Raw genomic sequence first — 23318 nt, 5'->3', positions numbered from 1 at the left:
AGAGTTTAAAAAAAATGCTAAAAAGGGACACATTCAGCTAGTAAAGATCTTTTACTGTAATAATGTTTTTTTGTGTTGTCTGTTTTTGTCAACCTTCACAACCAACTGTATCAATGGACAACATTTAATTCATAGTATATTGTACTACACGTACTGATAGGCCTCGTCAATGACATTTCAAAGGCCAGGCTTTAAATAGTTGGTATCTATCTTCTTTGGCTTCTTAGAGATTTTATACTACCTCATTTTTAGGCTACTTTTTGGAGATGGTGTGAGTGAATTGATGAGTGCTGTGAACATTGAAAGGTAATTTCTCTGTTAAATGGCGAAGCTAAGACTTCCTAGTAAACGCCTCTTAAAATATGACTTTAAAGTCCATGTCCCCATCGAACAGTAAGTCTCCGTTTCAACAAATGGCCCCTTCTTCGTTATGTTTATAGCTCCAGTTATACAGAAGCTTGCTTGTATAACTCAAGTCCAATCGTAAATCCCTATTTGAAAGGGGTGTGGAATTATCAGGATGAAGAGGCTTGCAAAATCTCTCATCAATCACATTTCAACGTGAACCTCCTTTTTCTTATAGTGCAGAAACATCCCTTATCATTAGTGTTTTTCATTGGCTCCGTCATCCTCGTTTCAATCACTGTGACGGAGAGGAGGCGGGGTGCAGGTCAGTGGCTCAGCTTATCAGCACATTCCTGCCCTCTTATGTGCTCTGTGTTGGGTGCTGATAACTTCCACAGGGCTGATTGAGTTCAGGGGCTGATTTCCTGCTCCATGTCTTTAGGACACACTCAGGCTCTGGTTATGATCACTGACTCCAGCTGTGGAGCCCGGAAATAGACTGCTCACACTGAGCCACTATCCCTGAGAGTGAATATCTAAGGTTTGAATGCAATTTATTTTACTTTTTTTCATTGATCTGTAGAAATCTAAAACTCAAAGCAGATTCCTAAATTATGCATTTTTTTGTTAAAAATGTTATTGCATAATTTGCATACTTAAATATATCTACATATACCAAGATATGTCATATATTTACTAAAAGCAGCTATAATCAATATTTTTATAATAAAATGGTTTGCTTTCAGCCACAACAGGCAGTGTACAGGCTCTAAAGACCCACTGTACACTACCTGCTCAACACTTAACAGTAGGTGAACATAGTGGAGCATTTAGCAGCTAAGGAGCCAGATATCAGGAGTAATATGGTGGAGACCATTAAAACCACATGTAATAATGTAACTCAGCCTGACCACTCGTGCTGGATTAAAGTATTTTTTGATGATTTCAACACAACTTGACTTGGAATGTAAAGATGTGTTATTATGACAAAAGAAGAGACTTCCAGCAATACAATATGTGCCCTTAATGAAGTAGGATGTGTCTTGTATCGTCTGAGGAGCATGTACCAGGTCTACACTCTATGTACAATCCTCATTTATTTTATTTAATGTATGTGTGATTTAACTCGATTACAGCTAAAGGGCCTTGGTGCAGTAACTTGCTTTCATAATTGAGTAAGTTCTCTGTTTGCTTAATATGTTACTGTTGTACACATTATACAGCAGTTATACATTACATAATTACTATGATAATTAAAGCATGTTATTCCTACCTTTCATTATGTTGCAGAAACCACACGTCACTTCACTGATCTGAACTCTGTAATACAGAGTGGTTTGCATTATGTGTGTAGTAGTTAATAAAGCACCATTTGAGGACATCATCTCCAGTCCTTACCGGACTATCTGTGGTGATTGCAAACTCATTTAAGCAACTACACCTAGGAATTCTTCATTAAATAGGATGTCTTAAGCATGTGCTCATTCAACCAACACCTTCTCCATCACAACACACTGTCCTACCAGACTGATCTCATGAAGTGCCGTATGTATGACATGCCAATTCGTATGCCATTATTGGCGTGTTATCAAGACGCATACTCACTTTTTAGCGTGTTTATCAACGCCGTTTGGCCTCCATTGACTTACATTACCTTACGATTGCGTGTGAATTTACGCCGTAGCGAGTAGTATGAAGGGCAAAAATCCCCGTTATTGTTTTCTTAAACCCAACCCGTTCGCTACTTTGCTAATTCCTCGAGCTGTCTTTCCTGCTCTGTCTCTGTGTCGCTCTTACACTGTTTCCCCTGGCAACCGATAGCGTAGGATTCCAAAAAGGTGGGTGGGCTCAGACCAAGGGGGTAAGCTTCTCCTCGGACCGCGAACCTCCTATGGCGCCATTTTGATGCTACCAAGCCATCACCTCCCGTTAGCATTCCATTGACTGCCATTCATTTTGGCGCCACTTTGACAGAGAATAACTTTACATTTGAAGTGTTTAAAGACTCTATTTGTCCATTGTTTATTTCTAAAGAAACACGACAATGTATAAAAGGCTCCATTACCTTGTACCTCACGTTATGGCTCCGTAGTATACGTTTTTGTAAAAATAGGCTAACGATTGTGTCATAACCGCGACTTACTGTCGCACAGTAGAGGAATTACCGTATAGTACAGGAGAAGCACGCAGGCAGTTTCGTCTCACATTAGCTGTTTAAGTGTAATTACTAATGTTAACTAGCATTTTAGTTAGCAGTAATTAGCCTGTGCCTATGTTATTTCCTTACATATACCTACGCTCTCCGTCTCTGCAATATTCGGAATGATTGAGATTTCTCTTGGCACAGCTACCAGAAGACTTACAACTTTCAGACACGTTGCTCACGGCACATTTAAGTCGTCTCTGTCAGTTGGAGGCTGCGCATTAACGCTCAGCCATCACCGGAAAAGTGCTTCTAATATCCTTCACTGGTCTCCGTCCAGAGCAACGGGATCTGTTGGTCCATTCTTATATACTGTCTATGGCTCAGACATCTCCCAAATCGTCACAGCAAGCTACCATGACGTATGTCCTCATTGTCAATAGGGCGTAGACATACACGCGGATAGCTCAAAATGCGTACAGATAACACGCCACTTGGCTTTAGGAAAGTGGCGTGTATGTTTACGCAAAGTCATGATGTTGTGTTGGTCATACTGTCTAAACACAAATTTAATCTGAACACTTGTTAATTACAGTGTTGACTGTCATCCTCAATGTTAAGCACATCAAATAAGGTTTTTCTGCTGGCTTCCTCCATTTTGGAAACTGAAACCCAATCATTGGTAGATAAAAGTACTGAGGCATTGTCTCAGTGCAAAGCAGCTTTGACAGGTTTCATTGGGTATCCATGTGTTAAAGTCATATTCAATGTTTTATGTCCATTTGTCACATGGACTGCCTATGAGAATCCTGCACAAAAATCTTTGCACTCCACTAACTTTGTCAAGTGTATTTCCCTAGACATAACCACTACGTGTGGGATAGAAAGATATGACTTTTTTATAACAAACATTTATTTAGAATAAGAAACATCAACATAAAATTACAGATTGAAGTTGAAAGTATCGCTATAATGTCCCATCAAAATGTGCATTGTGTTATAGAAATTAAAAAAAAAAAACACATTTGTAAATTATCTGTAGTCACAGAATTTTTGAGTGCAACAGTAGAAGAGCTTTAAAGCTTGAATGGTTAAGTCCAGTTGTCTGAACCACAATTCTTGTGATATTCTTGATTATTGAAATAATTAAGTATGAAATGTGCTGGGAAAAGAAATATAGCTTGAGTTAAGGAGGAAAGACTATTTAATTTGCAGCATGTAATCACACCTTTGCATTTTGTCCTCAATGTATTAAAAAAGAAGATCTAAAAGTGGCTCAACTGCTGACTTGAGGCAATTAGCAGTTTGGGATCCCTACATGCCCCTTGGTTGATGTAGAAATAATTAATTTGGAGGCTGCCTGGTAGGCAGAAGGTGGTGGAGAGAGCAAACTATGTGTGGAATCTTTCACCACTCCCAGGCTCTGCTCTGAGGGATGTAAATTTAACCTGGGTGTCTGTCAGGCATGTCCAACTCGTTCATTATCCTGACTGATAAGTGGGATGTCATGACCCACATGGCCTTGGTTTGGTGTTAGATCCATTTTCTACCTTGATGATGAATCTGGGCTAAATATTTGTAAAAATGTGTTTTTGTGTGTGTTGAAGTCTGTTCAACCTTGGATGCTCCTCTTTGCCAATTTGTAATTTCCCTGTATCACAGGTTTTTCTTATCTTCCTTATGTCATTGCATTTTGTGTATTTGTTGGATATTACTGTGATGCATTTTGTCTTTCACAATCAAATCTGTAACAGCCAATGTAAATCCTTTCTTAGCTGAGTCACTGATTTACTTTATCTGGATGCACATGTCAGTGGTCACTGCTGGGTTACCTCATGCTCACAGAGAACAGGACATAGACAGTGTATGCAAATGATGCCCTTACATAAAGCAATATCGGTAATAACCATCTCATAGATGTCAGGAATTTGATGAGGAACAATCAGTCTGTTACAGGCAGTAAGGGATGTTTAAGTTCATGAGGGTGAGTAGATGTTTTATGTTAAACTAAAGCATCTTGAGCTGCTTTACTGATCATGTCATGCATTAGGATGAAGTGCACAGTGAAGTGTTGCTACATCTGTCTGATATAGAAGTACAGTAGTTTCTGCCGTTGTGTCACCTGTCTTCTCAATATGAGCTAGAACAAAAGTTGCATTGTAAAGAGAAGGATAGCCCCAGCCTTTAATAACAACTCTGTCTACCATGTATTTCCTGTTGGTGGCGATGGAAAATGCAGTCCTTAGACAACAAGGAATGCCTCAGTATGTATGTGGTTGGCACATACTGCAGATGCTTAAAGTTGCCTTAGGGTGAATTCACATGTGTGTGCAACCATGCAGTATGCCACTCTATAGAAAACAGAGAAGTCTTAACAGTAATGGGATGAAATGATTCAATTACTAAAATAAATATAAACACTTTTGACAAGTTGTCTAACCGTGCCCTCGCAATGCTGCTTGATTAGATACAAGTAATGTTTTCCACAGGATAGAACAATGTTCTTAGTTTTGTTGCAAACTGCAATGCAGTAAGCTATTTTGTCAATAACACCATTATAACCTGGGCTGTAGTTTGTAATAAACATTTCCTGAAGGGGATATTAAGTGCAGGCTGTTGTTGAGTTCATGTTCCCATGGAATAGTTGAATTTATTGAACTGCTTTGAAATAATAAAGTGAAAATTAAATCTAGAATAAACTGGCTGTTAAACATATGTTGCCCTACAGATGTCAGAATTTCCTAAGCAACCTTCCTCATTGAACCTGGGATGTTACACACGTGCCTCTTTGCTTTCTCCTCATTCTGCCTCCACCTCTCAGATTTCCCTTTTTTTGTTCAGTTTAGTTGAATCGGCTTTATTAGCAGCCTGCTAATTTTAGCAAATGTTATTGTTGGAGGTACAATATAATGGTGTTTGTGTTGTCTTCAGATGCAGTGTAAAAAAAACCTAAATATAATGTCCTTATGTTTTTTTTATTATTAACTATCAGTTTGATGGTCAGGAATCCTCTATGGGATGTCACTGACATGTTGAGCATAATGTATGCATGCTATGCAGCACACCTGGGGAGGAGGGGCGTAATAATGTTCCACATGCAAAGAGAATTGATGAATTCTGCTCTGGCTCAACCAGCACTTCAGGGGTTAAGTCCGATACAGCAGTTTACACTGCGGATGGATGTTCGCTAGTACAGAGGAGTCCCATGCTGTAGCGGAACTGCAGATCCCACACAGATCGCTGCCAAGCCAGAGGGGATTTGCTTCGATCCCATGAGCGTGTAAGGAGAGAATTGGAGGAATGGGATACATTTTGAAGAAAGATGTTGGAAAAGGAAAGAGACCTTTGCGGGGCAGAGGAAGCATTAGGGTGTAACTGCAGGGTGTGTTTCTTAACCCCTCACCTGTGTTCATAATTTCAGTTGCTCCAAAGACAAGAAAAGAGAAAGGAAAGGAAGGTGGGGGCAAGTCCCTCCTAGCACTGATTGGTGCGGTTATGCACTGAGGCTGCTGATGTGCGTCTGCTGGATTTACTGAGGAGTAGCTGGAGGTTGGAGATGTTTTCTTCTGTGTCCTCTGTAGTGACCAGGATGAACTGAAGTAAGTACCTCTGAGCTTGTATGCATCCAGTTTGATCTGAATACTGAAGCAACAAATCAAAAAAAAGAAGGGAATAAGGTGGAGGTCTGTTTTACTGTAACCTTTAAATAATGCAAGTGTGTGTCTTTCATGTTTGTAATGGTTGGTAATTAAGTTTTATGTCCGAGTTGATATGTTTCATCTGACCTTCTTATTACTCGTGCATTGCTGCATCTCTTCCCCTCCATTAGAGATCCACAGTACAGTGTCTAACCGTGCTGTATGTGCAGAGTGTCACTAAACTCTCAGGGGACCCGCTGACTGGTGCTAAGGCATGGGCCCTCATTAGCATTTGAATATGTTCTCCGAGGCAGGGGAGTTTTAGCAGTTGTCAGCACTCCCCTGCACATCATTTTCAATTTCTGAAGTGATCAATCATTTTCTTTTACTTGTTTCCTGCTTCACTGCCAGCAGCCACAGTGGAGTGTGATCCTGTTGTTTTTTTTCTGTCTTTGGCCGCAGTACAACTTGCACAGTGTCCTGAAAGTATCCTCGTTTTGACTTAGCAATTTGTTCATTGCTGGCATGCTCGTCTTTGTGTCAGTGTCATTTCTGGTTTGATTTAATGGTTGTATTGCTCTGACTACTCAGAACTTTGGAGCAAATGAGAGTTGTTTCTTTCCTTGCTGGAGAGACTGAGCCTCATTAGCTTTATTGCTGCTCTTATCATTTGGTGAACCATCTGTAGTTGGATTGTGGAAGTACATTTGGGTCCCAAATAAGGATCTCACACTGATACTAGAAATATAAATAAAAAAATAAGATTTTAAGAGTATTTTATTAGAAGGATAAACCCCTTGAGATGAATCATCTAATTTTTAAAGCTATAGTGCGTAGTTTCTGTCGCCCCCCATGAGGAATTCTAGCCAAGGAGGACACAAAAAACACAATGGACTCTTCAGAAGAGGTCATTATCTTCACTCGAGCTTCTGCGCGGGGAAGTCACTGGACAACACAATCTTCTGAACATAGCCATACTGAGAAATACAGAGAGAGTTGTGGAGCTGATAGTCTTAGTTAACTTTGTAGCAACTCATTTGGCAATGGCTTGAATGTAACGGACGTTACGCACTAAAGCTTTAAGGGGGGGTCTTCGAAAGATGAGATGTGGTTATCTGTATCCTTTAATGGAAGAAATGTATCATACCATTATCGTGTTTTATTAAATTATTTAAAAGTAATTTTCCTAATTTGGTTTTGTTTCAATTAATCAGCACAATTCAGAACTAAAAATTTCATTTAGTACCACTCTGTAACATGTGAGTAGCACAACATCAACATTAAGTATCCTCTGTTGTAGTACTTGTTGCAATAGCTACATTTTCACTGCACTGGCACTGCAAAGGCTTTGTGAAAATGAACTACCTCTCTTTGTTTTCCTCACGCATTACAAACAAATTCAAAAAATGGTCACTAGAGAGAAAGTAAAAGTATTTTCTATGCTGTATTGCATCATTTGTTCCAGTCACTCCGTGGCATTTAATATAACAAGAGGTTATTAAACGCTCTCCAGTGTTCATGCTGAAAGTTTCCCTTAAATCACTATGTTGCAGCATCACAACGGCAGAATTAATAAGAGCTATTTTTAGCTACTCTTGTCCCAGAGCGGTCAAAATTGAGTAAGGTTCTGCCTCACCCCTAAACCATACTACAGCACAAAATCTATTGTCAGAGATTTGAACGCCCCACCATACTGCTTCTGCTCCCTCTTTGGAAGAAATATGATTTTGTTTTTCTGCTGAATAGAGAGTTGGGGAGCCAGCACTCTTTAATTTAAACGATACTCCAAAGGGAATACAAACTGAAACACCATCTTAGCTTCCCTCTTCATGGGTTGTGTTAGGTTAGTATTGTGATGACTTATTGTTTATTAAGGATTTTTGTCTCCAAGTGGAGATATTCTTCTTCTTTTTATGATGCATATTTTTTACTTACCACATATGAATTGGCTATATCAGTTAGGAAATTATCATTTTAGGGAGGGTTAGGGTTGACTGTCTTCTGTGTTTGTGGTAGCTACAGTACAGAGTCTGGAAAGGAAAGAAAGAGATGTGAAGAATGACTTGCAATGCAGCCCCAAAGAGCAGCTCCTTTTACTATTTAACCAGCCAAATTTGGTAATTTTATCAGTCATTAACAATTAATTGTTTGGTCTATAGAATGTAAGCAAATAGCCAAAAATACCAAATACAAGTTCTCAGAGCTCATGGAGAGTCTTAAAATTAGAGCTCCAACGATTAGTCAATTACTTGATTAGTCAAGTTTGTAGTTAACCTGCAAATTCTGATAATTGATGCATTGTTTAAAGGTGCAATATGTAATACTGACAGCTAGCGTTTAAAATAGTTACTGCAGTCCAAATTCAAAATACTGGAGAGAGTCGTCTCCCCGGCCCCTCCTCCCCAGACTCGAAGTTCATGGAGGTTGCCAGGCTGAGACCGCAGCATCCACAACAATGTTGCTAGATGCTTGTCTCACATAGCCAGACATTACTCCACAGCACAGCGGAGTAGCTAACGTTAGACGCTGGCTATATTGAGAGTCATAAAAGGCTGTGCTCATGCGGAGCTCTGTACCATACTGACAGACGCACTTTTTCGGTTTAGAATTACGGTAGGAACCGCTAAAACCCCCACAACCTCGCCATCCTCTCCACCCGACGGACAGACACACTTCCTTGGCTTAGAATTACAGTAGAAACTGCTAAAAATACCACTACCTTGCCATCCTTTTCCACCCGACTGAAATACACACTTTATTGGCTTAGAATTACTGCAACAATCACTAAACACACCACAAACTCACAGTCCTCTCTTCCCGATTTACAGCCCCCCTTTGTTGGATTAAAATAACACTGTTGTATGCTACGGCCGCTGAACAGGCTACATGTTGTAAACAGCCGTGGCCCGCTTGCCTGGTCCTCCGGTAACGTTAGTTAATGTTAGCAGTTATGGGGTGTTAGCATGGCGGCGTTAGCCAGGACAAGTCGGGATCACTTTACTGGCTGTGTCTCAGTTGTTTTTGCGAATAACCAACTCGAGTACTATATAATTCAATTTGAGTACACGAATGTTGAAATGACATAAAATGCCCGTCCCTAGTAGCCGTGATAAATTAGCCTGAAGCTAATGCTTACCTGTTCAGGAGGATATTCGCCAACTCTGCGTCCTTTTGGGCTCTAAGCTGTCTCCATCTTTCAAATACATCTCCAATATTTACCCAGGGTTTGTTACGTCTCTGGTCAGGCAACTGTTAAAAACATGCCAAGTTGTTTTTAGGTCTGGTAGAATCCATTGATCCCGTTCGTTTGTTTGCTGCTTCCATGGCTGTGCTACAGCTGTAGTGCGCTGGGTTTACATTTTTACAGGTATATCTGGCAACCCGGCCTGGCTGACAAACTGGGCAGTTGAAAACAACACAGGCCAAAACACAAACAGAAATTCCATCACGGAACATAAATTTCAAAACGACAGTATTTCAACTTAGCATTTTTCCTTAATATCTGATGACGCATTGGGGTCATTTTTGGATTTAATACAGTAAATATATTACATACTGCATCAAATTGTTTAAGCAAAAATCCCAAAAAAATATTTTAATGGTTTTTTCCTGTTTTATATAATTGTAAACTGAATATCTTGGGGTTTTGGACTCACTCATGTGATTTGCATTTTTTATTATGTTCTGATATTTTATAGACCAAATGATTAATCCAAAAAATGGTCTGCATCTTAATCGATAATAAAAGTAAATGTAAGTTGCAGCCCTACTTAAAATGCAGTGTTTTTTCAAACCAACAGGGCAAAACCGAAAAGATATTCACGTTACTGTCATAGGAAAACAAAGTAAACCGATAATATTTATACTTGAATTAGTGAGTTTTTGCCATTTTTGCTTAAAACATAATTTACAGAAAATTATTATTTCTGTTGATCGACTTATTGATCAATTCACTAATCATTTCTTCTATACAATTTAGGAAATTAATCAGTTGCAAATTGATTTATATGCTTAAAAGGCTAATGTTAGAGCATTTATTTGACAGACAGTTTTTTGCCGAGGAATAAAAGCACAGTGGGCTTATTGAAGAATTGTGTCATTTACCATTTGTGTATTGACTTCACACAGTCCACTTTGACCACAGCTTTCCTGTCCTTTCTCCACTCAGCTGTGTGATCCATCTGTGTTGTAGTCCATCTGTGTTGTAGTCCATCTGTGTTGTAGTGCTGGGTCCCAAGTTGCCTGGTTGTAATCCCCCAAGCTTGACCCAACCGACATAGTCTGTCTCCGCTGTGGAGCGGCTGCCAGCCCTGGCTCTGGCTTGTTTCATGAAGCTCTTCTGTTGGCACCAGTTGTTTGTGGCCATAAAGGGTGTACACAACAGTGCCACAAAAACTCATCAGTCCGTGGATGCTGACCCGACTTTAGTACAAACTGTACACAGGAGCAGCAGAGAGTTGACTCAGACTTTTCCCTTGTCTTTCTTTTATGTTTACTTGACTTTTGAGAGTAGTCTTTGGCTCTGAAAAAGGGCACTAACATGTTGTTTTGGTAGTGAGACAAAATGCCATGAGCATACAAAATTTTTTTTTTCCTGCAAAGTGTTTATTTTTTATCATTCTTAATTCCTACAAAGAACAGCACTTTTGAGGTCTTTGGTTTTGACAAAGGCCAATAGTGCAGACTGTGTTTAGATGTACATGTAGCAACAAATATAGAGTGCTCATCTAAAATGCAAAGAAAGCTTTTGTTTCTAATTTAATTCAGCTGTGTCTTTTTTTAAACCTCCCACGGTTGAGAGGAACCTTCAGACGCGGCCTGAAAATGTCAGGCCACTTGAACAACACCGCACTGTTCCCCCTGTTACCAGAGCAACACACTCTATAGGCAGAGAAAGCAAAATGACATCCCTTCAAAGTGAAAGGTGTGTGTGTGTGGGAAAGAGGGGGATTGGGAGAAGGAGAGATGCTCACTGCTGGACTCTGCTAAATTTGTTTTTGTTTTGTTTTTTCCTCCTAAATTCCGTTCAGTTTTTACTCCATTTTAGATTCTTTCTGTTTTGCTCCATTTGGGATTATACATTTCATTAAGTTCATGGTGATTTATTTGTATAGGATCAGACACAGTAAGCATTCTCTAATCATATTTTCCAGACAACAAAATCACATTTCTCACAACCCCGCTGCAACACAGAGCCTAAACGTTATACGTTTGTGTGTGCATTTTTGTTATGCTGCATAAATGCCTATAAAGAATTTCTGAAAGTAAGAATGTCAAGTACCTCCCGTAACTTTGCAGTTTAGTGGCAACCATCTATAAATTTAGACAAAATGTTCGAGTTCTTTGCATCAGCGTTTTCACAGTGCTGATCAAGAAGACACAAGGCATAAATCCTCTTCCCCAAAGAGCAGACTTTCCAGTGAGAATTCATGCCTCTGTTTTCAGCAGTCTTGTTTATATTCAGATGTCTTTTTTTCCTCTTTCTAGTGCAGTGTATTCAATGTAAAATGCCAGGCGAGTTCCCCTGTTGAAACCTTTGTTCCCCCTCCTTGTGTGAGTCCCACCATAAGCTGCTTGAGGAGTTTGTGACTGTTGCTGCCAAGCTGAGAACGTCTGGGGCCACTTGTGGCGATTTATTCAGCTGCCTGTATTCCCAGACACTAGCTAACATTTGGCACTTGGCCGACAAGTCACGACAGACATGAGGACGATGTGTTGAAGGAAGCCTAGGTGGTAAAACAAATAAACAGTATGGCAGCAGAGACAGTTGGCTAAATTACCTCCTTACACTTTTGTATCATACAAAAACAAAAAAGACATTGTTCTAATTTTTAAGCATTCTGCCTGTTGCTCATTATACCTTTTGGGAAATGTATAGCCATGCTATTAGGCAGGTTGTCATAATGATGTGGTGCAGAGGAATCTTCAACATGAAGCTGCTGGACTGACACTTACTAGATGGTTTGGGTTTGAAGCTGCCAACAAGGTGGCAACGATGTCAGCTGAGGGTCCAAGCGTTGAAACCGATGCTGCTTTTAATGTAAGATTCATCTCCCTTCGCTCATCTGTCATCACACTTTGTTGTATATGCCGCAACATGACATCGCTCTTCCCAATGAGCCCTCTGCCTAGGTGGCCATACTGTAAGTGTTTGAGGTGTCAAAGAAATTACCAGCAAAGCAGAAGGGAAAATGTGTAATCGTCTCACCTATTAAGGTCACACTCCTCGGATCAATTTACATGACGAATGGAGATTATTGCATTAGGTGCTGTGATGTGGGTTGTAATTTCCCTCAAAGGGATGGACCTGATAGTATTTTATAGGCAGCCATTGAATGTATAAAGTGAGATTGTGGTGGAGGTAAAATGCTGGAGAAGAAGAGATGAGATAAGAAGTGAGCTATGGGGGGCAGAGGACAGTGCTGACCTAACAGCTGAAGGAGTCGACCTTCATCTTATCCTCTCTGGTTATTAATGTGATGCAGGGTGTGCTTTAATATCAAAGACGTACTGTCAGCGTGGCCTCATTGTATCTAGCATTGTTTTTATCATTGCTTTGTTGTATAATTGTATTCAATGCACTGTAAACGTGGGACCTCATACTGTGGATCTACCATACTGTAGATACATGTTGATATTGTGTGGTCTGTTTGGCAAGATGTGTGAGTGTACCAAGCACAACACAGTGCTATCTGTATCACTGTAAATAGGTAACAGTGTAAAACCTGAAACAAACTCAATAACCGGCTGTGTGCGACCCTGTATGTGTATAGTGGCTGTGACAGTTTGCATCCTTCCTAGATTTCGCATGTGAGAAGCCCAGAAACACAGAGACTGCTTCCCTCTTTTAACAAACTCTTAATTTAGTAGAGGGGAAATGGGAGTCAGTCAATTGTACAGTTTTAGACTGTTGACTGTTTATCATTTTTACTTAATTCTTCTGTGTGGGCTTTTGTTCTTTAAGCATTATGTCTTCCATCCTTTATTTGCAGTGCAGGAGTGATGCAAATCATAAAATAAAACCAAAATTCCTCAGATGGCTATTCGTTTTCATAACTCAAGATAATGTTTATACTGCAGAAGCACTGACTGTACATCTGTGCCTGGAAGCACAAGTGCACACATTAGAAAGGCAATTAGCTAGATTGTGCTGATAACATCCACATTATTCACTTGAAAAAGATGATGATGGGCCATTCTGCAGAACTAGATAAAAGGTTAAATTCACAGTTCTGGTGGAATGCTGCTGTGTAAATCCATTTCAGGAGCAAACTGGCTTGAACACTGATAGATTGACTGCAACTTATTAATTTGAATAATAATTTTTATATGGTCTGTGACTTGTTTTTTTTCTTGATAGAAAAAAATAATACCAAAATGGTCTGGAGATTAATCGCAAATAAAAGTAATCATTACTTCCAGTCCTATTTAAAATGCAGTGTTTTGTCTAACCAACAGTCCAAACCCCAAATATATTGAGTTTACCATCCTAGAAGACTTGGAAAACCAAGCTTGAACCAGTGAGCTTTTGCCATTTTTGCTCAAAACATAATTTACAGTGAATGACTAAATCTGTGTGTCATAAGACGACATCAGTTTTTCTGGCTGCCTAATTTTGCGTCTTTGGATCTAAACTCGGTTGGATTTCTTGTGTTTATCGACTTCTTGTGTTAATCGCACTGTACTGTGTCTCTGTCTTCCAGAGCGCAGCAATGGAGGAGACTGTAATTTGGGAACAGCACACAGTAACACTACACAGGGTAGGTATCCTCCCTCAGATGCTCTTTACATCGGTCCATGTTGAAACTTGTCCTGGTCCCAGTATCTCTATGCTATCTTTGCTTGCACCCCCCTCCTATTTTCAGGATCACATCATGTAGGAAATGGCTTACTTTGTTCCCAGTTGCAGATTTAACAGTTATCACAGAGCTTTTCTTCTGCATGATTCTCTTCCACGTTTTTGGTTGTAGAGCCTAAAAAACCTACACATAAACTGCATTTTGTGCATGTTTTGCATACAAACCACTCCGAAGAAGCCAACTCGCTACGGCTATTAATCTATGTGCTTGCTGGCAGTGAAAAAAATACTGATTTTGTGTATGTTTTGTAATACTGTAGATTTGATTAAGAGTCTCAGTGGCATTTGTACAAGTTGACCTTTCTTTTGTCAGTCAGCTCTGTCAGACCTTTGTATAATTGTCAGGATTTTAGTCCGCACAGACTGCTAAATCAACATCCTAATCTATGTTTCTCTGTGTGCAGGCACCAGGGTTTGGCTTCGGGATAGCCATATCAGGAGGTCGGGATAACCCTCATTTTCAGAGTGGCGAGACCTCCATTGTCATCTCAGATGTGCTGAAAGGAGGCCCAGCAGAAGGCCTACTGCAGTAAGATGTTGTTCTATTAATGGAAGTGCGGTCAGATTGCTAGTTATTCGTATTAAATTACCCTTCCTGCTCCAGAAAGACTCCAGCATGTCGCGTATCTCTGTGTCCCCTCTCTAGGGAAAATGACAGAGTTGTTATGGTCAATGCTGTCTCCATGGACAATGTGGAGCACGCATATGCAGTCCAGCAGCTTCGTAAAAGTGGGAAAATTGCCAAAATTGTGAGTGTAAAATTCCCATTGTGAATTCCTTTAGGAAACTATTTTGAGTATTTTGTGGTTAGTTGTTGAAAGTAAAACTAAAGTCAGGAACTACAATGTGTTGTCACGTGTATATTAACATGTATGGCATTTAGACATTTCTTATATATTTCACAATTGATTAATGGAGAAATATACATGATTGATTCTTCTTACTGTAACTGATCTCATATCTCATTTCCAGACAATCAGGCGGAAGAGGAAGGTGCATGTCCCCATGGGCCGCCTAGGGGAGAGGGAAACTATGTCAGAGCATGATGAGGAGGAGGACAGCTATGATGAAGAGATTTACGAGACGCGGAGCGGACGCAGCGGCGCTTACAGTGGTGTGGGCGGGGCCATGGGCAGGCGCAGCGGCCGGAGCAGCGGGCGAAGGGACCGCGAACGTGAACGCAGCGGCTCGCGGGAGAGAAGTCTCTCCCCACGCTCAGACCGCCGCTCACACAACCTGCCCCCACGTCCTGCAAAGGTCACACTTGTCAAATCCCGCAAAAATGAAGGTGAGGCTCACAAAGTCGGGGATAACAAAAAGGAAGGCAACGTTTTTTGAGGTAATCCATGAACACATCACCTGCCATTTTATACCAACTATTACCAGACAGCCAGCCTTTAAGGAGAGACTAAGAGATCCAAATCAGCATTGGTCAAAAGCCAGAGTAAACAAAACTTGCCAGCCACAGCAAAATCCAAGTTTCCTCAAGTAAATCTAAGTAAAAGAGCAATTAATCGTCTTTACTCAGTACTGTTAATCCAAGTGGGAGCAGCAGTTTGACAGTAAAGTGCAGTCAGTGCGGTGTGGACACATGAACTCTGTGCTAACATGGTCTTTGTTGTTGTCGTTCACTTTGTAAGCAGAATATGGCCTGCGCCTGGCCAGCCACATCTTTGTCAAGGACATTTCCCCTGAGAGCCTGGCAGCCAGGGATGGCAACATCCAGGAAGGAGATGTTGTTCTGAAGGTGAGGAAGAGGGAGACAAGAAGCCTGGTGAACATTTCATATCATATCATAAAATACTAAACATGAATAAAAAGATTGAAATTACATTACATTATTAGCTTTTTTTCCATTTTGTATTGATGAAGATGGAGAGAAGAATTGTTATTGTTATTGAATTGACGAGTACTCACTGTACTGATGTATTAGTCTATGTTTTCTACTGTCTAATGTTGCGTAACAGCACTTATAGTTGCAGCTTGATCTGCTTGATGTAGCTCAGTTCTTTTAACAGCTTTATGTAGCTTTTTGTACATAACTGTAGCTGTTCTGAATCAATTGTTTCTCACATCCAGCCCTCTCACACGTCATGTTACTTTCATTAAAAGCCAGCACTTAGGAAATAAAAAGGTTACTCAAATGATTAAAGGAAGAATTGTCAAAATGATGTGCAAGTTAGTACTGGATAGCTCATTCTGAAGCTTACAAATTGATTTGATCTGACAGATATAATCATTGTTGCACTTAATTTGCATGTGATCTTGTGCTTTAACTTCTCATATGACAATTTTATTGGGTTCAAATGTGAACAAAGACCTCTTTATTTGATGTATCTTATTTTGAATTGAAATGATCTGTCTGTTCTTTGTTTTGCCATGCCTAATAGCTTATTTCTCTGATTATCTCAGATCAATGGCACAGTGACAGAGAACCTCTCCTTGATAGATGCCAAGAAGCTCATAGAAAGGTCAAAGGGCAAGCTAAAAATGGTTGTTCAGAGGGATGACAGGGCGACCCTGCTGAACATCCCTGACCTCGATGACAGCATTCCTTCAGCCAACGCCTCCGACAGAGATGGTGAGAGTGGTGTTAAGTGTTGGATTCAGCTGAAATGGGGCGCAGCTGAAAAGCCAGACTTGTCAATGTGTATTTCAGAATTCAGTCGTTGAACAGTGGCTCTTGTTTGATCAGACATTTCAGATATCCATTCTATGGCATCCGACCAATCCAATCGATCACATGACAGACATCGTAGCAGCCGCTCTCGCTCTCCAGACAGAAGATCTGAACCCTCAGACCACTCTAGACACTCGCCCCCACAAATCAGCAATGGCAGGTAAAGACCATACGTCACAAATTGATATTTTAGGCAACAGTGTAAAATTATAATCGGTCACTTTCATATAGATTCAGTTTTTGTTTATTTCTGCTACTTTCTCTCTCCACTTGATATAAAAAGGAGCAATCGAGTACCAACAATAATTAAGATTTCAACTTTAAAAAATCTAAGAACAAATTGAGGTCTCAGTAGGGAAAACTTATTATTTGACTGCAAACTGATTAGAAACACCACAGCAGTGACAAATTATCACTTAAGATGTTACTAATATTAATACAACTAGGTTATTATAACCACTTAATTGGCCATGTTTGTGACTGAAATTGCCATACTTTTTTTTCCTTAAGTTTTGGCCTTTTTTATGCATTTTTATTGGATACTACAGATAGACAGGAGAGAGAGAGGGTATGACATGCAGTAAAGGGCCGTGGGTCGGATTTATACCCAGGCCAAGGACTCGGCCTACATGGGGCACACGCTCTACCGGGTGAGCTAGAGGTCGACCCTGTTTTCCATATCAATAATGTAGAGCTAAAACAATTTATCAATTAGTCAATCAACAGAAAAATATTCACCATGTGTTGTGATAATTGACTTATTTTTTAGGTTTGGGAAAACAAGCAATTTGATAACATCACTGTAAGCTTTTAGAAATTGTGATGGGCGCTGTTTACTATTTTTTTTAAACTGAATGATTAATTGAGAAAATATTCAGCAGATTAATTAATAGTTAAATACATTTTTTCAGCCCTATATTAATATTTAAAAAAAGCTTTTATGTAACTGATCTTGTCATAATGTATGTGCTTCTATTTGTCAACGTTTATTAAGACAGGCCTTTTTTTGTTTACGGTTGTAAAGGATTTTCGATTTTATGTTTGGGTTAATACCAGCCATCAGCCCATTCAGTAATTCTGTGACTGTAACCTTGTTTGAAAGTACCTCATTAATTCTTCATCTCAACTCAATAGAGCACCAGAGTTGTTCCCCTTTCACACTGCTTATTGACCCGAGGAAAAGTCAACTGTTAGGTTGCAAAAGAGACATTCTTGGTCAAAATTAGGGTCAAAACTCTACTTAGTGTAAAAGTTCATTGCTCAACCTATATTACTGTGTCTGGAGTTTAATGTCCTCTGTGATTTTGTGAGTTTATTCATCAGTTTCAAAAACTGCTAATTTGTTTGAACTGGAAAAGTCTTGATGATGAAGCTATATGCCAAACACAGGAAAACTGCAATGCAAAAAGCAAGAATGCTTATAAGAACAGCCTCACCGACACTCACTTAATGAGATTTGTCTGCTCTTTTTATTCCCTTTATACGTCAACAGCTGGAGAATACCGTAAGTTTGTGACTATTACTCAGTGTGAGTAGTTACTAATAATAGTGGTAGTGAATCCTGAATAGATTTAATGTAGATTAATAGACAAGTAGGTCTTGTTTTAGGTGTTAGGACTTTAACGAACAAATCACTAATTTTCAAATGTATAATTTCTCTATTGCAACGATGACTATAACAGCAAATTATTACTTAATGGAATATTGCTGAAGTGATGCTTTACAGCATCAATTATTCAGTGACACGTCTTGTTTTGACTTGAGATGACAGAGTCCTGTGAAAGTGTCACAGGATCCTTGTGTCTCTTGAATGTTTTGGTTGGCAAACCGCACGTTTGGCACAACGACAATATGGCTCCAACAATGAAGGAACAAAAGAATGTCACCAACTGTCCCCTTTTACATGTGTATGAGCTTTTGTAAGCTGTCTGTGGATGTCTGGCTTGATTTTGCTCTATTTCGGTTGCAGTATATATTTTGGGGCAATATTTACCAAGATTCACTAAGATGCCAAAACCAACAATATGTTGTAATAATTTATTTATGACACATCTAGGCTACTGGAGCACATTTTAAGTATTTTAATTAACAGAAAGGAGATGCTGGGACAGGATGTTATTGTTTATCTGAACCTGGATCTGTGACCTGTGACCTTTTTTTCAGTTCAGGAAGTTGGCAGTTAAAAGTAGGGCCTCCTCCTGGATAGGTTGAAAAAGAAGTTTGTTCTTCTGCAGCCAGTTCAAACAGAGTCCTGCATGGTTACTTGGTCACTCAGCCTGTGAATAAAAGCAGTATCTTGCCAGTAAAGTTGTGCCAGTGAGCAGCCTTGTGAGTCAGAGCCATAAAAGCTGCTTTGCCTACTTCTATTCCCGTCTGAATACTTATTTTCAAACACAACGGGATTGTCAGCATTTATCAAAACACAAGGAAATTCTGTCATCATTTACTGACTCGTAATTGGCCAGGGTCACTGTGTATCAGTTTACGTGGCCTAACTGTTTTAAAACTGGCATTGAAGTCAAACCGTTACTGGTCTACAGCCAGAGCCACACAGTAAAATTCACCTGGAGGACAGAATCCACTCTGGCACCTTAGATAAGCTGCTCTAAAAATAGAGCATAAAAGAGTGGAAAGACAAAGTGGTGACCTTCAGGATTAAGATTCAGCCTCAGGCGTGAGACGTTCCTTTTACCTGTTTTTCCTTTCTGACTGAGGTCAGGAGAAAATTTCATCCAGTCTGGGTTTTGTGTTGAGTTGTTTAGGGCCTGTAGTCAAGATGTAGCCTTAAAGCTCCCCGGTTGCCTCCAAGCTCTACATCTCCAGAATACACTATTTATAATCTTACATATTCCTTTTATAAAGATAAATCGTACAAAAACATCTATTTTTGTCTGCAGTCACAGAAGTCGTGATGACGACCGGATCTCGAAGCCGGCTTCAACGCCAGTGAAGCTACCAGAGGAGGTTCCTCTGCCCAAACCGAAGGAGTCAGCTATTGCTAGAGAGGAGAAAACACTCCCACCACTCCCAGGTCAGACACAAATCAGCTATTAATCATTTTGTGTAAGACATGTTGGTACACCTATAATTTGTGTCTTGTACCTGCGAGCAAATACAACATGTTGGTGTGGGTTTCCCTGTCCATAATAAGCAGTACAACATTAAATGATTTCATGACAGTAAAATGAAATCCTGTTTGAACCAGTCATTTTTTTGCCCTTTTTAAAAGCACGACTATCAGAAAGAAAGTTAGATCCAGACGCCTGCTGAGGCTGGCTGAGTTTGCCTGGAGCCAAGTGAAAATAAACCGTATGAGTTGATCGTGTCTGACGTTCCTCCCCAGCCTGCAGCACTCTCCTGCCTTTCTGTTTGACCTCCCTGCTTAGGACACTCTGTGCCTTGAGTGTGTGCGTTTATGCGCAAGTGTGTGTGCCATAACACTTTGCCTGTGTGTGTGTCTTTCTTTAGTGTACTTGTTCTCAGTCTAACATGTGTCTGTGGTATTGTAAGATTGTGACTGTGTTTGAGGGAGTATTCCTTTGTTTTTAAACATGTTTTACATGTTCATCATCTATCTTCATCAATAACCTGAGTTTGTGTTTTTGTTCAGAGCCCAAGCCGGTGTATGCTCAGCCTGGACAGCCAGATGTAGACCTGCCAGTCAGTCCCTCTGATGCCCCTGTGCCAAGCGCTGCCCATGATGATAGCATCCTACGGTAATATTTACAGTATCATATGTCCCACCCATCAAATATTAAAGTCTTCTTAAAATCTACAAAACAAAAACTACTATGTGAGTCACATAGGTCACTGACCTTTATAAGCCTCACTCCATAAGTTCTCAGTTCCTTTCATTAAAAAGAGAAGGCAACCGTGTGGGAGGAATTTTAACTGCAGTTTACATAACAGCACATCTTTGAATAACAGGTCACAGTGTTCAAAATGCTCCCTCAGTTATCTAACTATAAATTGAGGTGTGTGTGTGTGTGTGTTTCGAACCGATCTGAGCGCAAAACACGTTACACGCAGCAAGCTGTCGTACGAGGCTCTGTACAGCAGCGGGGTTGCTACATCCTTGGCGGGCTCATTGATTTTGCGGTTCACCAGCTCTGACTCTCTACCAACATTTTTCTTCACTTTCCTGGAGTTTACGAGCACACGCGGAAAGCCTACAGGAATATTGCAACTCTTGTGTGAGGTTGCCATACAAACTTTCACCACTAAAAACTTGTTATGTAATGTTAATACCTCCGTTAAAACAAGCGAATAATAATTTGAATCTGATGTTAAGTACACCCATAGCTCAAGGCGAAAATATGAGCGATATATTACAAGAAGCCAACGTTAGAGCTGTAACAATTCCAAATTTTACTGTACAATTAAAGCTATGGTGCGTAGTTTCTGTCGCCCCCATGAGGAAATCTAAGTAATGACAACAAAACTGTCACGCTTCCACATGATACAAGCCTTCCTTGATCGCGCACAGCCCCTACCCCTTCCCCACGCAGTTGCTAGTAACCAAGGAGGACACGTAGGATTAAAAAAAACATAACAAAACAAAACTCTTCAGAAGAGGTCATTATCTTCTCTCGAGTTTCTGCGCGCGAAAGTCGCCAGACGACACAATCTTCTGAACATAGCCATACTGAGAAATACAGAGAGAGTTTTGTGGAGCTGATAGTCTTAGTTAGCCTTGTAGCAACTCATTTGGCAATGGCTTAAATGTAACGGACGTTCAATAATATCAAAAAGTTACACACTAAAGCTTTAATCGTCTCAAAAATAATTGCGATTAACAATATAATTGTCTCTTTCAGTCAAATTTAAAAAATACTTTAGTTACTTTTTCAAACAAAAAATAGTTTTGAATGAACCCCAGGTTACATATTTTGGTTATATCACTGTAATGTGACCCAGATTACACCACTGGGTGTAATCTGTAATATTAATATCACAAGTACACAGCCTAGGAAGTAAACCACACCTCTTTATTATCATAAAACATTGTATTGTTTTCTTAAATGAACATAAAATTGACTATTACCATCAACAAGTCATTAGGACTAATGTTAGCAACTAATTGCGGTTAAACAAAGAAATTGCGTTTTATGTAAAATAATTGCGATTAAACAATTATGTAATAATTGTTACAGGCCTAGCCAACGTTGCATGCATTACTAGAATCATTATAAACTACGATGTCGTTTTCATCCTGCCATTCTGTTGAACTGTGACTGTGTTAACATTGAAGTAGCTGAAATAAAGCCACTGAATGCTGTTGAGCCAAGATATGGTTCTGGTGGTTGATTAATGCATATTTTTGCTGATTGGCTCTCCTATTGGGCCAGATGGGTGGCGCATGGCGCACCACCATGAGTCCATGAGGCAAATGTGATTACTCCACATTTAAATTGTGAAGTTTTGTGAGTAAAAAAATCTAAATCTGCAACGTAACCAGTAACATTTCTCTGTCAGGTAAATGTAGTAGTACAATGTTTTCCTCTGAAGTAGAAGTACACAGTAAGTCAGTAGTATACAGCATATTAAGTGCTTTGGGGTCCCCCAAAGTTATTTTGGGGTACAATGGATCTGGGGAAAGCTACAAGCAGCAATACCACTGGCCAAGCAATCAGCTCTACCAAACAGGCACGTTTTGAACGGCCACTGTCCTAGTTTGGCTCCCACAAGGCATAGATTTCAACTCACTGGTTTGCTGGCAATTTGAATAAGCAGCTTTGAATATGACTGGATGCACAACTATCAGTGTTTGTGCGTGAGACAAACGGTTTACTGTGGTTATTTTTGTCTTCAGCAAAACTATTGAAATGTATTAAAATGTTCTGTAGGATCTTTCTCTTTCTACAGAACAATTGTACATCTTCTGTAATCTCACTGAAGCGTAAACAGTCCCAACAAAAGAGAAACCTGGCTTCCATTCAAGAGTCACTCAACTATTCATAAATTGAATTTTGCATTGCAAGGAGGGAAATGCCATCAAATGTTGTCATGTCAAAGAAAATCAGCCTAACTATTGTCTTTATTCCCCTCCCTCAGGCCAAGCATGAAGCTGGTGAAGTTCAAGAAGGGGGAGAGTGTGGGGCTGCGGCTGGCTGGGGGGAATGACGTGGGCATCTTCGTAGCCGGAGTGCTTGAGGATAGCCCAGCTGCTAAGGAGGGCCTGGAGGAGGGCGACCAAATTCTCAGGGTGAGATACTTTATTTTTAACACAGCAAGTGTATAACCTGACAGCTGAAATCAAGTAGTTGTTTTTGAATTTAAGAGTTGTTGTAACAATTTATTCACAAGAAGTTACATTTCCTAAACTTAGAGCTGTTATTAAATGTCACAAAGGATCATTTTTTTCTTCTCCTTTTTTTTACAATGGGTAACTGATAGTGTATGTAAACAGCCATGTTTTATGGGGTATGCATCCTCAAGCTCTTCCCTTTTTTATTCATGGTTTTACACACTGGCGGCTCCAAAATTCCTGTACCTCCAGGCTGGTCTCTTAGCAATGGCCCCGAAGGAGCACACACAGAAAACCGTGTTTCCTCTCGCTGTGTTCGTCCCATTTCCTCAAAGCCATATATCTCTCTGTTTGTACCTCCTCCTTTTTCCAAGTATAAAGAGGAATGGCTTGAGTTTTTGCAGTGC

General features: G+C 40.0%; 1 protein-coding gene across 11 annotated transcripts in view; it reads left to right on the top strand.

Moving 5' to 3' along the window:
* tjp1b (tight junction protein 1b) overlaps window positions 1-23318 on the top strand; it is a 71879-nt gene that overhangs the window by 36507 nt on the left and 12054 nt on the right. For 4 of the 11 annotated variants that reach the window (XM_036002829.1, XM_036002826.1, XM_036002830.1 and 1 more), the window contains 10 exons: window positions 13830-13886; window positions 14389-14513; window positions 14631-14733; window positions 14957-15272; window positions 15628-15731; window positions 16397-16565; window positions 16680-16824; window positions 19562-19695; window positions 20275-20380; window positions 22719-22869. In XM_036002829.1, the coding sequence (XP_035858722.1) occupies window positions 13830-13886; window positions 14389-14513; window positions 14631-14733; window positions 14957-15272; window positions 15628-15731; window positions 16397-16565; window positions 16680-16824; window positions 19562-19695; window positions 20275-20380; window positions 22719-22869 (1410 nt within the window). Of the gene's footprint in view, window positions 1-13829; window positions 13887-14388; window positions 14514-14630; window positions 14734-14956; window positions 15273-15624; window positions 15759-16396; window positions 16566-16679; window positions 16825-18156; window positions 18169-19561; window positions 19696-20274; window positions 20381-22718; window positions 22870-23318 lie in introns of all 11 variants that reach the window. The other 7 variants (XM_036002824.1, XM_036002827.1, XM_036002823.1 and 4 more) reach the window with 5 other exon arrangements.

The sequence above is a fragment of the Sander lucioperca genome, chromosome 7 (genome assembly GCF_008315115.2).
Source record: "Sander lucioperca isolate FBNREF2018 chromosome 7, SLUC_FBN_1.2, whole genome shotgun sequence".
NCBI classification, from domain to species: Eukaryota; Metazoa; Chordata; class Actinopteri; order Perciformes; family Percidae; genus Sander; species Sander lucioperca.
The sequence above is the reverse complement of the archived record's forward strand: the minus strand, read 5'-3'. Positions and strand labels throughout refer to the sequence as shown.